This window comes from Erithacus rubecula (assembly GCF_903797595.1).
Source record: "Erithacus rubecula genome assembly, chromosome: 13".
NCBI lineage: Eukaryota > Metazoa > Chordata > Aves > Passeriformes > Muscicapidae > Erithacus > Erithacus rubecula.
Window position 1 is genome coordinate 7,618,077 of NC_136665.1, and position 14,919 is coordinate 7,632,995.

General features: G+C 36.6%; 1 protein-coding gene across 2 annotated transcripts in view; it reads left to right on the forward strand.

The window, feature by feature from the left end:
- CACNA2D3 (calcium voltage-gated channel auxiliary subunit alpha2delta 3) overlaps positions 1–14,919 on the forward strand; it is a 378,091-nt gene that overhangs the window by 225,980 nt on the left and 137,192 nt on the right. For both annotated transcript variants that reach the window (XM_079316838.1, XM_079316837.1), the window contains exon 12: positions 12,981–13,059. In XM_079316838.1, coding sequence (XP_079172964.1) covers positions 12,981–13,059 — 79 coding nt within the window. The remainder of the gene's footprint in view (positions 1–12,980; positions 13,060–14,919) is intronic.

The window sequence follows — 14,919 nt, forward strand, 5'->3', positions numbered from 1 at the left end:
CCTCGTTGCCTCCTCTGGACACACTCAGTGTCTCAATGTCCTCCCTGAACTGAGGGGACAGAACTGGACACAGCACTCAAGGTGTGACCTCACCAGTGCTGAGTACAGGGAAGAATGACCTCCCTGCTCCTGCTGGCCACACCATTCCTGACACAGACCAGGAGCCACTGACCTTCTAATTCTGTATTCCAGGGGGCATAGAATGACTTCCAGCTTCATGACATTTGACAAATTTTAAATGTTCTCTTCACCTAAATCCTCAAATTACTAAATTCCACTTGGTAGTGGCCAGATCTTTCCTCAATCTTCCACATTCTCTTCCTAACATAGCAAAAATAAATCCACTTTGAGAGCACATCTGTGTGAGAAGAGCATTCACCTTCTGTTCATTTCATTAGCTTGGAGTCCTTAGAGGGAAACAGCATCACTGAGCACATAATATGCTGTGCCTTACTTTTGTCAGGCCCAGTTGGAAGCTCTCATGGATGGCACGTTGTCCACGAGTCCAGGATTGGTGAGGATGGCCACACATCTCCTAAAAATATTTAGATATTTTAATCAGGATACCTTTCTTCTCCACTTTTCATTTGTGTATTACAAAAGAGTCTTGTTATGAAAGGAAATAAGATTGGTTACACAGAATCACTCTTAGATTTATGTTGGCTTTATGTTTATTAGATTTATGTTTCTTTCCATATTATTGTATTGTATATGATTGTAAATTAATTGTTTAATCACTTTTGCTAGTGTCTTTTTGGGTTGTAAAATCTAGGAAGTGATTTTACAATTTTTTTCCTTGTTTCTGAAAATATTTAAAACCAAGTTTCCCTTTTCTTGTCCTTGGCATTTCCTTTTGCTACTCACAGTTATTCACTAATATTTTAAAGATTATTTTATTAGTTTCTCCAACAATACATGGGAAATTTTATCAGGCTTCATTGATTGGAACACATATTACTTATCTACCATTTTTTCTAAATATGACCTCAGCTCCTAATCCCATAGTTAAAAATGCTTGTGTCATAGTAACTATTCAAATTAAACTGTCTGGTGAAGGCTGAAATGAATAAACCTTTGACTAATTGAGCTTTCTCTACAGTTGGGTTCTGTACAATTCTTGTTAGGATTTGCTTACATACACATTTTATTGCAGCTTGGGCCTCACATGTACTTGCTGAACAAAGCAAATGTTTTTGACTGTAAAAATTTGAATTTAGATTATGGTCTAGATCCAAGGTGTCCTCTGGCCAAGTATTCCTGATTAGTAAAGGGAAACTTTGCATTTGCCCTGTTATCCAAGGTATATATTCAACTGGCACGCTGCTGTTCAGGTCAGGTGGGTTACAGTCATGGTTTATAGAACATTTATAAATGTGGCCTATGAATCACAGCATCCTAGAGTATTCCAGAATACAGTTAACTCTTACAGAACAGAGTTCTTACATTATTCAGTGTTTTTAAGATGATACATGCTATCCACAGTTTCATGTGGAAGTGAGTTGGCAGCCTGTGTAGGTTAAGGTAAAAAAAAGGTAATAGTCTCTTTTTGGTTACACAAGTCTGTGTGAATTCTCTGCAAGTATAATTTTCCTTTCTGTTGCCTCAAAGATCATGGTTATTGTCACACTGCACATATTTGGAGAGCAGGAGATGTAGTTAAACTTTCTATATTTTTCTCAAGTAGGGTTGTTTTGAAAAATCAGCTGTCCTTTCTGTCATGTGAATTATACTCTTAAATGTGATTCCTCTGAATTTACCTATTTTGCAGGAAAAAATCAGAATTTTTCCAAGATTAGACAAATTGGAAGAAATAAATCATAAGGTCAAAAGACCATGCACTTACCTTTAGCTTGCTGCAAATTTTGGTGACCTGGTTAAATTCAAGGGTTAAACAAAGTGCTGTACACTGTTTCTGTCTTTAGACATTTGTTCTGTATCCATGGACTTATTTTAATGTAAATAGTCACCTCAACAGCTGTGTCCCCTTAAGCACATTTTATTTAGCAGCTGGGTTATACACGTCACTTGGTAGCCATGGATTTTCAATTTTTCCCTGTGCCAAGGGGGCAGCTGGAATAATTTGAGTGCTCATTAATTTGGGAGAAATATGAGCTGCAAGTCAGACAACATGAGTCTTCTGTATGGTGTTGTACAAGGATAAGAGGATCAGGGTAGAAGCAATTTGCCCTGTCCCAAGGGGGTCTTCGTTTTTTAATAAGCTGGTTATGAAAATTCTATTTCTTTGCAGTTTAAAGAGTCTAATTAGAGCCTGTAATTTCTCTCATATAACTGGAGTGGATGAAGGTTAACATTAGGCCTCCAGAGTCTTTTCCCATTCATTTACAGACTTAAATCAGGTAATAGTTTGTAGCTAATTAGAATGGTGTATTAAATATTTAGTTTGACTTCGTTTAACTGTGAGAACACATGGATGCTGTAGGGCTACAAAAATTATAAAGAAGAAGTGCATTTAATTTTTAATCAAAGATAAACTTAAAGGCATAGCAATTTTAATCCTGACTGGTATACTGTGACAATCTGAGCAGCAATTGCCCTCAGTTGATTAAAATGTCAAGATAAAGGAATTTCATGTCTATTTTATGTTCATGCTGTAGCACTTTGAAAGCTCAAACAATTCATGGGTGTATATACATAGTGTCTGAAGGATTAAATATTTTTCAGCATAGCAGACAGTTTTCATGTAAAATCTCATTCATTTTTCTGTCCACCAACTCAGCCTTCTCAGAAAGATTTTCTTAAAGAAGTTGTGTTTCTACTCACAGGAAGTCCAACAATAAACACACATTCCTACCAGAGCTGCCAAACAGTGAGTCTGCTGTTCCATCAGAGCAGCATCTGCATTCACAGCTTCTTATGCTTTGGCTGATTTTGTATTTCAATGAACAAGTTAAGTAATCCTAAAGTTCTATGCCCAAACTTTTTCCTTGTAGTTCTTTATTCTCAGGCACATGGTGTGATTCCTGGGGCTGTCAGGACTTGGACTCTGATAATCCTTGTGGATCCCTTCCAACTCACATTCTGTGATTCTGTTGCATCTACAATTTGCAAAATTCTTTGCATTCCCTGAATAGACCTCATACAGCTTTCTGTGCTCCATTATGAAAATCTTCCTGTTGCAAGTTGGATTCTTAGAACCTGAACCTTTGGCCATTGAACTCAGTATAAAACCTATCATAAAATTCAGCTGTACAGAACCAAACATAGCCTTAAAAACTGGAGATCAGCACCACATTGACTTTTACCTAAAATAGTTGGTTCAAAGCACAGGCCAGAGGAATTTGCATCTCCTTGTAGTGAAGGAAAGCTTGCTCAATTCAAGCCTGCTTGAAAAAAGACAGATAACCTGAGCCATGAAATACAGAATCTCACTTCAAAACAATTCTGTAAAGCTTCTGCAAATGGATCATATTTTATTAAACTGGACATTTTAGTAATGCCTCTTGGTCAGAGCAAGAATGACTATGGATTGAATTTCTCTGGCTTTATTTTAATGATCCTTGGGTGTGAAATTGATTCTACAGAGCAATTTTGTTTATTAGATATAGAGCATCCAAGTATTGCTACACATCTGCATGATACAAAATGACATTGCACAGATGTAGCTGTGATGCACCAGAGAGCCCAGCAGCAGCTTACACCTTTTATAATTATCCTTCCACAGTCTGATGTGTACCAAACAAAAATTACATTCTGTTAATTTTTATCCAGTGAAATTTTTGATGCCTTTTTGCCACTTGCAGAACCCATTATTTCCAGGACCCGTTATTTCTATATCCCACTTATTTCCAGTGGGATTTCTGTGTGCTAATTCCCTTGGCTGTGAGTACCTGGGTGCTATTGCCTGTTTGCTTGCATGTTAATGCCATTTTAGTTTAGACTGGATCCCCAACTGCTCAGCTTCCCAAGCTTTCCCACAGTTTCAGTCAGGTGATTTCTTGTCCCATAAACTGAGTGCAGCTCCCCTTTGTCTTGTCTCATGGGTCACTTATATCCTCAGTGATTGGTTTGGACAGTAGTGAAATCCCTTTTCATTTGTGAACAAAGCTGTGGGTCTAAAACTGGAGTATCAAAAACGTTGAAACACTTAAAGTTGAAAAAGGAAGAGTCTTGATAAAGTGAAGAGGTGAAAAAATAATTGAGACAAAATAAAGAAGAAATACACTGTATATTTGACAGAGAGAAAAAAAAAAAAAAGGAAAAAGATAAAATGTATCTGTAACCTCAAAATAGCCAAACCTTTCTGACTGTCAGTTTGTTCAGGCCCCAGATTCTTGGCTCATGATCTGTAGCTTTAATCTCAAGTTTCCTCTCCAGCATTTTTTGGATGCTAGAAACTCCATTACAGATTGGTAGAAAATCAGTGATAAAACTTCTAAATATCACCTTATTTTCTTACACTGCTTTCCCAGTTGCCAATTTTTATAAAATGGTTTATGACTGCAATAATCCCCTCAAAATCAGCTGTTATGGGAGATAATAGCTGGTTGTCAGAGCATTAACCACCCTTGACTTCACTTTGGGCCATTATGTAACAAAAGAATGAACTGGTGGTAAAGTTGCCAGGTGTATTAAATTATATGATGAATTATAGAGACTCTGTAGTGGGGATTAGTGTCCAAAAGAGACTAGTGGAGATTGCCAAACCCATTATCTGATAGGACTGCAGGCTGGACACAATCCCAAGGGTGAAAGGCCAGTGCTTTATCCATTATGTCATCCTCTAATCTGTGTCTGCACCATGCACAGTGCAGTGCTCTGTAAATGGGTTACCATTGTTCTGTGTTACATCCTGGAACTCTGCAATAGTTAGTGGAGACGTTGGCAGTATTTGGTTACTTAGAATTTAGTCTGATTTTGATCTTTTCTCATGGATTCCTGCAAAAAGTTAGTTGATATACAAGAAAGTGGAGTAGAGTAGTAGCAGAATTTGTATGAGCCTTCTCTTTCCACAGGAGCTCCAGCTGGGTCCAAGAAAGTTGGTCATGTCATGGCTTCTGCTCTAATCCCTTCCCCTTCTCTCCAGCCAGACAAATTAATTTATTTAGGCTGCTATTTTGCATTTAAGGAAGAAAATGTATGTTCCACATTTCAGAAAATCCTCCAGGATTTTGAAGAATGTTAATATTAGGTATGGTTGAGTTATGCTTGAGTAGTTCATTTAGGCTTGACTTGTTAACGGTTTGTAATGACTGACCTGGAATCTTGCAAATCAAGTATGGAATCAAAATTTTCATTTGCTTTTCAGATCATAGCATAGAGTTTGTTCCTAACTCAAATAAGTCTATTTCATTTTTCTTTGATATAGTAACATTGTTATGATAAAAAACTGATGTCAGGTAACATTTTAAAGTTTAAAAAGTGAGTTAATATATTCCTCTCCCTCCTATACCCCATAAAATTGAAATAATTGTACTGTGGCTGGATCTACCAGCTGAATGATATAAAAAGCAAAATAAATATTTTTTTTAAGCTCAGGAAAATATTTCTAAAATAATTCTTCAGTAATAATTTGTAGTACTTCCACAATATTTGAAGGTGCCACATAAAGATTTTATTCACATTCTCTATATATCTGAAATATTTATAACACAACGCATTTGGTTGAAATAATTTGTTACATCATAGGTCCTGCTGAAAACAGAAGTCACATTGAAGGCAACAAGTTAGTTTGGGGTAATCTCAGGTTTTTGGGGTTTTTTAAGAAGTAGTCTTTGGGATGTAATTTCCTAGACATGGTCTTAGCAAAAAAGTTTAATATTCTCAAAATCTGTGAAAATTGTGTTTGCTGAATTGCCTTGTTAAACTGCTAAGAATTTAGTCCATTCAAGCTGCCCATGGTTGTACCACACTTAGTACATTATTGGTTGCCTATTTGACATTGTTAACATGTGCTGCACACTAAGCAGAAAAGAGAGCTAGAAAGAATTGGAGGTTTATTTGACCTATTTTATGAAAGTTTTTTTGTTTGCTTTTAAATACCATTTCTTAAGTGGTTATTTAATACCATTTAGCCTATTTGCTCTGCCATCTTTACATATTATTTACTGTTAAACTCTGCTGTTTGTGCCACCTGTGAAGGAGGTGATCTTGTTCAGTGCTTCAGTGTGACCAATAATTGAGGATGTGTAAAATGGCTAAAACTTGTGTCCCCTGTAAAGTTCCTTTCTTGTTTATTTTTCACAGCTATTTCAATCATCAAACTCTTTTAGGGAAACAATAATCCCTGTGCTAATAAGCCTTGAGCTGGACACTTTCTCATCACCTCCTCTGTCCTTACACAGTGTAAACCAGCATAATCCCATTTCTCCCTGCTAGAAATATTTCTTACATATTGGGTGAATTTTCACAGTGGGAAATTATTCTTTGTAAATCCTCTGTTGCATTATAATTTTCTGTAAATCAGCAAAATATGTCAGCACATTTTCAGGGCTAGAAGAAATATCCTCACTTGATGTCTCATGTAAAATGTGTGGCTTGTTTGAATTTTCCAAAAGTAACTCCCAGCACCCCTAAAGCAGATCCAGAAATGCTCCTCAGGGGTGAGGGTGACACAGTGCTGCTGTCCCTGACCCCAAGGACTAACTGCAGCATCCATTTCCTTTTCTCCTGCACCAATTTTCTGAGGTAGGTCTATGCTAAGAGCTGTTGGAGATGTGGATGTTTTGGGAAGCAGGGCTCAGCTTCTTGATGAGTTTTTTTCTTGCAGTTTTGTTTAAAAAATCTTGTTTTCCAGTGACATAGACGTTTCAATTATTTGGGGTGTCTTTTTATCAGTTTTTAGGATACAATGTATGGAGTTTCAATATCACTATAATACAAAACGTTATTATAAAATTGTCTGGGTACAGTGTGCAATTGCAGGAAGGAAAAAACATGAGGAAATTTATAAATGTAAACGTTCCCCAAAGAGGCATTTTGAATACTACAGGAGGAAAATTAACAATGAAGAACCTTTTACTGAGTAACTTAACATTTCAGGATTCAATTTCATGAGGTAATGTCTTCAATTTCATGGCTTCCTTGCTCTGAGTGCACTGTAAGTTGAGGCTTTCAGCACCTCACAGGGCAAAGGTCTCTAATAGGACAGAAGATATTGAGGCAGTGCTGTCTTACATTGCATCACAGGGCTCTGCATCCTCCTCAGTAGAATTTTGTGTGCTCATTTAGATAATTGTCTTCATGGAATTTCCTGTTAACTTATCAATGCAAGTAGATCCTCAAGTTGTTTGTTTTTGGGGTTTTTTTACTACTTCATGATAGAAAATGAACTGAAGTTAAAAAAAGCTATGAAGCTATTTAGAGATAAATTGAAGGCTCAAGAGTGACTTTATATTTCTATTTCTCTTTTCCCATCCCTGTTCACTGCCCTGTATGTAATGCCCTTTGCAACAACCAGATGCTCTGAATACACTTGGAATTTGTGTTTATTTTTGGATTGATTTGTGTGTGTATCAGTTAAAGTTAGTACCTGTAATACATCTCATGTTGATACATTTTACAAGTTCAACATTTGTCCCTTTTCAGATTTGGAAAGGTTTCTTGGGCAAAGACCTGGGGCCTGCCCAGATTTTTGACTGTGGATTTTACTGATTATGATGAGTGAATCCAGCATGATTCTCAAAATCCTTTATGGCTGCATCCAGACTGTTCCTCAGGAAAATGTGGGGTTGTGCCATTTGCTTAACACAACAGAAGCATCAATTCCCCTTTTCTCACTGATGTTTTTTGAGGTGAGGTGTCCAAAAGGATTCTGGAGAGAGGGGACCAGGAGGATGAGATTATGTGAATAAGAGTGATGTTGATGACTAATCTGGAAGTGGTGACAAGCACAGTGCAATGCTGGGTGGGAAGCATGAGGAGCCTATGAAAAGCTGTCTTGAGAGTCTCACCTTGAGAGCCCTTGTAACAGTTAAATCAATTATTTTTTGTGAGGCTGCTTAGGAGTTCAGACAATCACTTAGTCTCCCATTGATCCATTGTTCCCAGTCAGTCCATTTGCAGAGAATGCAGAGAATACCTGAGGTGTTCCTGGACCACCATAGATTAGAACTATGGGAACTTGAATTTTGTCCCTATATCCCACTTAAATTCCATAGCTCTTGCTACAGGATTATTTTTATTTCTTGCTGAGCCACAAAGGAAAGACTATTTTGCTGAAGGTGTCCATGAAATAGTTTGCAGCTGCTAACAGAGTCTGCACTGTCAGCTTTGAGCAGAAGTCCCATTTCCCCTCCCACATGATATTTTAAGTTTCTGGAAACACTGTTTTACCAGCTGTTTGGCACGAGGACATGAATTCACAGTTTCATTGTGTAGAATCTTGCAGATTGACTTGTCTTGCTTAACAGAGATGGGAGAAGGTCCCTGTTCTCTTCCTTACATTGTCAGTTTAATGAAGTTTCAGAGGTGAGGACAGTTCAGGGAGTGCAGATTAGCCCACACATAATGGATGAAACCCTTAAGTGGGGATTTCAGATGGAGTGGTTAGCACTGAAATAGCTATTTAGTCATTTAAGTCATCATTCTTAGCTTTCCTCACTAGTGGTTGAGTGTATGCATCTCTGAGCTTTTATATAAACCTTCTGTCCAGAGTTTAAAGGTTCAAACTTCAGAATATTCCCTGGCTGTAAAAGCAAGAAACTTATTAACAATACTCTCTTATTCTTCAGAATTTGAGGGGCTGCAACAAAGAGTAGAGAGCAACCCCTTATGTAGTCCAAACCATGATCTGTGCCTCAAGAATGAAAAACCAGAGACTGGAAAACCAGGGAGAAAGCAAGATAAAAATGTCATTAATGTATACACTTATATATCTGCATTTGATTTAGGTGTTTTACTCAGAGTAAGATCTGTGTTCAGTTTTGTCTGAACTGCTGAGTTTGGAGGTTTGATGCCTTAATATTGGTTAATTCTGCAGTGTAGGTGGGAGTAGTTGCCATCACAGCTTGTGACAACTGCTGTGTGTTGTGCTTCTCACTAGTTTGCTGTGGACCACTGGTTTTGACCAGAGGCCACAGTCCTGCTCACAGAAGCTAACCAGCATGAAATGCACTGTTGAAATTAGTTGGTTGCATAATATGAATTTGATTCCACAGTTTGGAACCATTTGAGTCTCTTTCCAGGAAGTGACCCTTCCAGGTCAGGAATGAGACATAATAAGGTAACATATGGGAGGTTTCCACAGCTGCTGTTTTAAATATAATTAAAATACATCAATCTCAAATGGTATTCTTTGCCATTCAACACTTGCTTCAGAAAAATATGAAGTGGGAAAGTCACAAGCCCTATTAAAGTTTCCAGTTCCATTGTCCTTCCAGTTTCTTTCAGCTCTCACTCCATATTCTGTGAACATTGGCTTAAAAATAGCATTCTATGGCACCTACTGTGCAGAAATATCAAGTATAACTGGTTAAAGGTTAAAGTTTTACTCTGGGAGTAATCTTTGCTTTGTGTTCAATTTTCAGTTTTGTGGATAGGATATAGAAATTCAGGACTAGTGCATTTGCCTGAGAGTATTTTCTTTCTCCAAACCTAATAGTTCATGATAAGCCTTAATATAGTTGATATCATACTTTGCAGGTCAGACACAGAAAATATTTTGATTCAGGTGTCTCTCTCAAGTGTCTTGTAAAGCTTTCAAAATTATCCAGAGCTGAAGGGCTCTCTATATTGATTTTTGCCAGAGAGGTACTTACACCTTCTGAGGCCAATTCCTTCTCTGATAGAAGTGATCTCTTGATTCAGGCACAGCATTTGGATATTCAAAGGTGTTTTACTCATTTGGCTTATACTCAGCCAGAGCAGATGTAGAGTGTGTAAATGTTGTTACTGGATCTTCTGGGATGTGCCCATAAGAACTTTGAGTTTACTCAGTCTCCCTTGTCTGAAACATTCCCTCCATATGGACTCAAAGGAATTTTTAGTGTCCTAACAGATACCATAAGAGAGGTGCACCAGTGTGTGTCTGCATAGTGCACACACCTATTAAAGCTAATAGTTTCTATGTTCTTATTTTCTTCAAACAACAAAATTAAACAGATATGCTTTCCTCATCATTAATTACAGAGATTTCAATCATATGCCTCAGTACTATACATACTTATCAGTAGACTACACAATATTAGTGCTATATGTGGGTTGTTTGAGTAAAATAAATATTTCATGCAATCATTGTGCAGAGCAGGACTGATTTGATAGACTTTGCATTCAGTTACCTCACATATAGAGGAAGAAAATTTGGTGATGGCTATTAACAGCTTTACCTACCAACATGCATCTTGCCTGAGATCTGAGAATATGGATGGATATTAAATCTGCTCCCTAATGTCTAATCAATGTGAAATGACAATTTCTGTGGTTATTACAATGTTGTGTGTCCTGTTTTGCACCATACATAGCCCCTTCACTGCACAAGTCTCATCAATGGACAGCAGTTAAAGTTGTTTGAACTTGCCAAATTAATGTAGTATTTCTGTAATACTGACTTAGTTATATTTTTATGTATCTGCAGTAAACAAATCTGTGGCCACAGTAACTTTTTCCTGTTTATTGGCATTATACACCCAGAATTATCACATAGAATACCTAAAACTAGTGTAAAAGGTGTGTAGAACCAAGCTTGTTTTGAAAATGGGATTTAGAATGTAGAATTATTCATGCGAGTTTCAATTCTAATAATTTACTACCTAAGCCAGTGCTGTGGTCTCTGAAAGCAGAAAATACTGTGCCAAATCTTTGTTTTATAAGAATGGGCTGCCCAGGGGGTGGAGGAGTCTCCATCCCTGGGGGTGTTTAAGCAAAGCCTGGATGTGGCACTCAGTGCCATGGTCTGGGTCACAGGCGGGGTCGGGTCAGAGGTTGGACTCAAAGATCTCAAAGATCTTTTCCAACCCAGTTAATTCTGTGATTCTGTGGGACTTCTGCAGTGTGTGGTTAATGCTTTTCACTACAAGCTCACAGCTAATTAAGTTTATGCTGATAGGTTCAATGACCTAATCAAATGAAACTTTTAGAAGTAGAGAAATAATCTGAATTGTTTTCCATCAGAACTGATATTGAGAATTTTTCTCACTATTCTGAATGAAGTATTAAACAATATTTGCCATACCTATTAATGTAACTTTAAGGTCAATGTAGAAAAAAAAATTAAAATATCAGTAGCTTTAATTTTAGCTAAAATACCTTTCTGTAATCCTGTCATGGTTATTTTCCTACAATATTACCATGAATAATAGTCATTCTATTAACTCATAGGCAATATAGAAAAGGTTTTTTAGATTATAGTGTAACTTGTATTTCACTGCATAAAAGGCTTTTTACTTCATGCCTACTGTGGTAAACATCACTTGTTTAACATGTACCATGGAAAGTGTGTACAGAAAAGTGCACAATACCTTGGGACAGGGAAGGAAACAGCACTTCATAAATTTGGATCCCCCACCTTCTAGCTCTCTTTTATAGATTCCTTTATTTTTTCAAGTAATTACAATTAGCAGTACTTTTATCATGCTAAAAATATTTACAAGAAGCAAAACTGGTAGATACTAAGTAAACCAGATATATAAAATATGCTCAGCAAAAAGTCATTAAAATCCTTGCAACAGTATTCTAGAGACAGCCCATTCCTCATGATGATGATCCATGTTCCCAGTTTGTTGAAATTTTATTTTTGCAGGTTATTTTGCTGCCTGTGCCTGTTATCATGCTCACTGCTCATCTGTTTAGATAAGGCTGGTCTCCTTTTATAAGGAACACAGTCTAGTTTGATTCTTTATAGATTAAAGCAGATCATTAAATATAAATCTCTCAGGGTATTCAGTCTCATCATAGCCTATTTTCAAGCATCATTTGCAGGAAGATAAAACATGACAGTGATTTATGCTGTATTTTGAGAGTATAAATCTCACTGCACTTTTGTGTGTCTTTGCAGAACAAAGAATTTCTTTATTAATGCTTTCATAGTAATCAACAAAGTATAAAAGCACCATTCTTTTGTTTAATGTTGTGTTCTTTAGTGTCTTAGAATTAGATTATGCAGACTGTTGGACTGAAACTTGCAACACTACACCATCAGTGTGGAGACTTTTTATACCATATAAATCACAATTCAGTTCTGTGCATATTTTATGTTTGAGAGACTGGGAAAAGTTTTGTGATTGGAATTTGGTCTCTAGGCATGATGATAACACAAAGCTCTATGTATGCCTAGGAACAGGATGTGGCCATTAAGAAAATGGATAAAAGGGCAGTGAGAAAATAGGGTGTCACAGCTTACAGTGAAGAAGGAGACTTTCAGAGCATTTTAAAACTTCTTCTGTGGGAAAAAAATAAAACCTATGGGAACTTAGTATAAAGTTGGTTTATTTTACAAGTATTATCAGTTGTGAATGATGAAAAATGCTAATGGAAAAATTATAAGTTTGGGTTTTTTTTATTTGAAAATGAATTAAATTATATTAAAGTGCTACCTCTGATTACCTGTCTCTGTGTTGATAATGACATGTGTCATATGATATTGTGTCAAACCAAGGGGAATGTGCTTGCTTGGTCTTGCAAGATTCTTTATCTACAGAAGTATTTGCTATTTAAGTGCCTCTTCCCCTACATGATAACAATTTTCTTAATTCATAAGTGCAGAACAGATTTGTCTGAAACATACCATTTTGTACTCCAATGGTTTTAGTTTATTCTTAATTACACATTAAGCATAACTGTAGTTAAAGGTCAGATATTAAACATATTCAAAAAGCTCAGCCATTCTGTTGCACAGAACAAAAGCCACATTTTGTCAGGAAGATATTACTGGCAGAAATATATATTTTTAACCTACTATACTGCTTAACCAGTAACACTTTCTTAGAAAGGGTTTGTCCTGTGAATTACAAATCTGCATCTGAAGTTCCATTGGATAGGTTTTAAATGCAATATTAATTGATTTATCTTTTGCATTTTACTTTCAGGTCCGTATTTTTACCTATCTGATTGGAAGAGAAGCTGCATTTGCTGATAACCTGAAGTGGATGGCCTGTGCTAACAAAGGTGGATTAACCTTCTTTTGTGAAATCTATTTTCAAAACCCCTGAGCTGAGCCTTTCTGCAGATATGGTGTTGCTGGCAACTAATCACAGAGGATGAGTTGCTTTCTTTTTCCCAGAAAATGAAAATACTTAATTATCTTGTAATATACTATTTAAAGAGCAAAAAAAACCCAATCTGAAATTTTCTTCCTTAAAATATGTATGAAGCTTTTAAACTATGTGGTCTTAAATTCTTGTTCAGAGAACAAACTCATTTCAAAGCATTTGTTCTCTTCTATCTGTTATTACTCAGAGTGAGTTTGGTTTCTAAGAACATTAGGTACCAGTCCTGTTGAGTTAGGCATGGTATGTAAAACACCAGACATCCTGTCCCTTGAGGAACTGACAGTGTAATTGAAAAAAACTGGTTTATATCCTTTAAGGAAAAGAGCATTAAAACATTTAAGATGCTGAGATGCTGCAGTAAAAGGATTGACTAGTATAAGTAGGAATGCTTCAGGAAAAAAACTGCCCTAAACTCCAATTAATCTTCAGGTTTTCCTTTTTCTTTCCTCTTGGAAAAAAAAAAAAAAAAAAGGTTCTTTTTTCTCCATTGTGCCACATTACATTATGATGAATTGCATCAGGTGCTATCCATTTAGTCATTATTTCTTTAACTACTGTTATGTCCAGCTGATGGAAATTACTCAGTTTGAAGTCTTGTCTTAATCAGCTAATATTACACCATAATTTAGTTTAAATAATAGTATAAGAATCCTTTGAAGCATCTTTTTTGAAGACAATTTAATCAACAAAATCTTTTAACTTTGTAGCCCAGCTCCACAAATTCATAAAGATCTAAGTGCAGCAACTCAGAAATTAGGACCAGGCAATGGAGGCTGCCTTAGTAGATCATCTGGTCCACGTCTTCCTCATTCCCAGAGGGGAAAGTGGTCACCTTTGTCATTCTTTAGGACTACTTTGTTCTTTTCAGAGCCATGTTGCTTTGAGTCAGAGTCTTACTCATATGAATCAACTAAACAGCTTAATGACTGTTACTTCTAGAAATTTATTTCCCTCTCAGTTTAATAGTTACAATACCTGCTCTCTGATAGCTTATAATGTAAAAATCTTCTACCTCTAATCATTAATTGAATATTTTTTTTCAGCTTTGAAAATCACAATTGGAAACAGCATGTCATGGTCAGACAGTTCAGATTTAGACCTTTCCCTGCAGTTTTCACTTACACCTTGTCTGTTTTGTTTTGGTGAAATGAGGGATTACAGCACAACAGATGAGGAGTGTAGTAAAACTGGTCTGAAACTGGCTGAATAGCAGGACTGCAGTTTACTCCTTGTGTGGGTGGGCCAAAATATGTTGTTGTCACTGAGGGTGAATGACCCTAAAATCAATTTTCCTTGCAGTGATTTTCCCCATGGAAGCACAGCATAGATGAAGGCTGTTTGCAGGTTTTCCAGCTGACTGGACAGTGGACAGCAGCCCTTTCCTTCAGGACAGGTCACAGGGGAAATTCACACCACCTTGCAAAACTTATTCAGCTTCTAAGTTCTGATTGTCAAACCTTGAAAAACCCCAAGCATTTTTTTCTGTTGCATTTTTCTGTATAAGTAGGGCATATCTAGAGGGAGCTTGCTTAATGAAGCAGAACACCAAACCATTTTAAATACATTAAAACATTCAAGATCCCCCAAATCCCTCTAGAGTGGTTTGTGAAATTTGCAGTGATTTACTCTTCTGTATCATAAGCAAGTGCATATTAAGGAAAACAAGATTTACCAAGATTCTGAAGTGAACAAAAGTGAAAATTTCCTAGTGCTTAGTGTGCATGTGCAGTTGTTAGCAGTAACATCTAGAACTTAG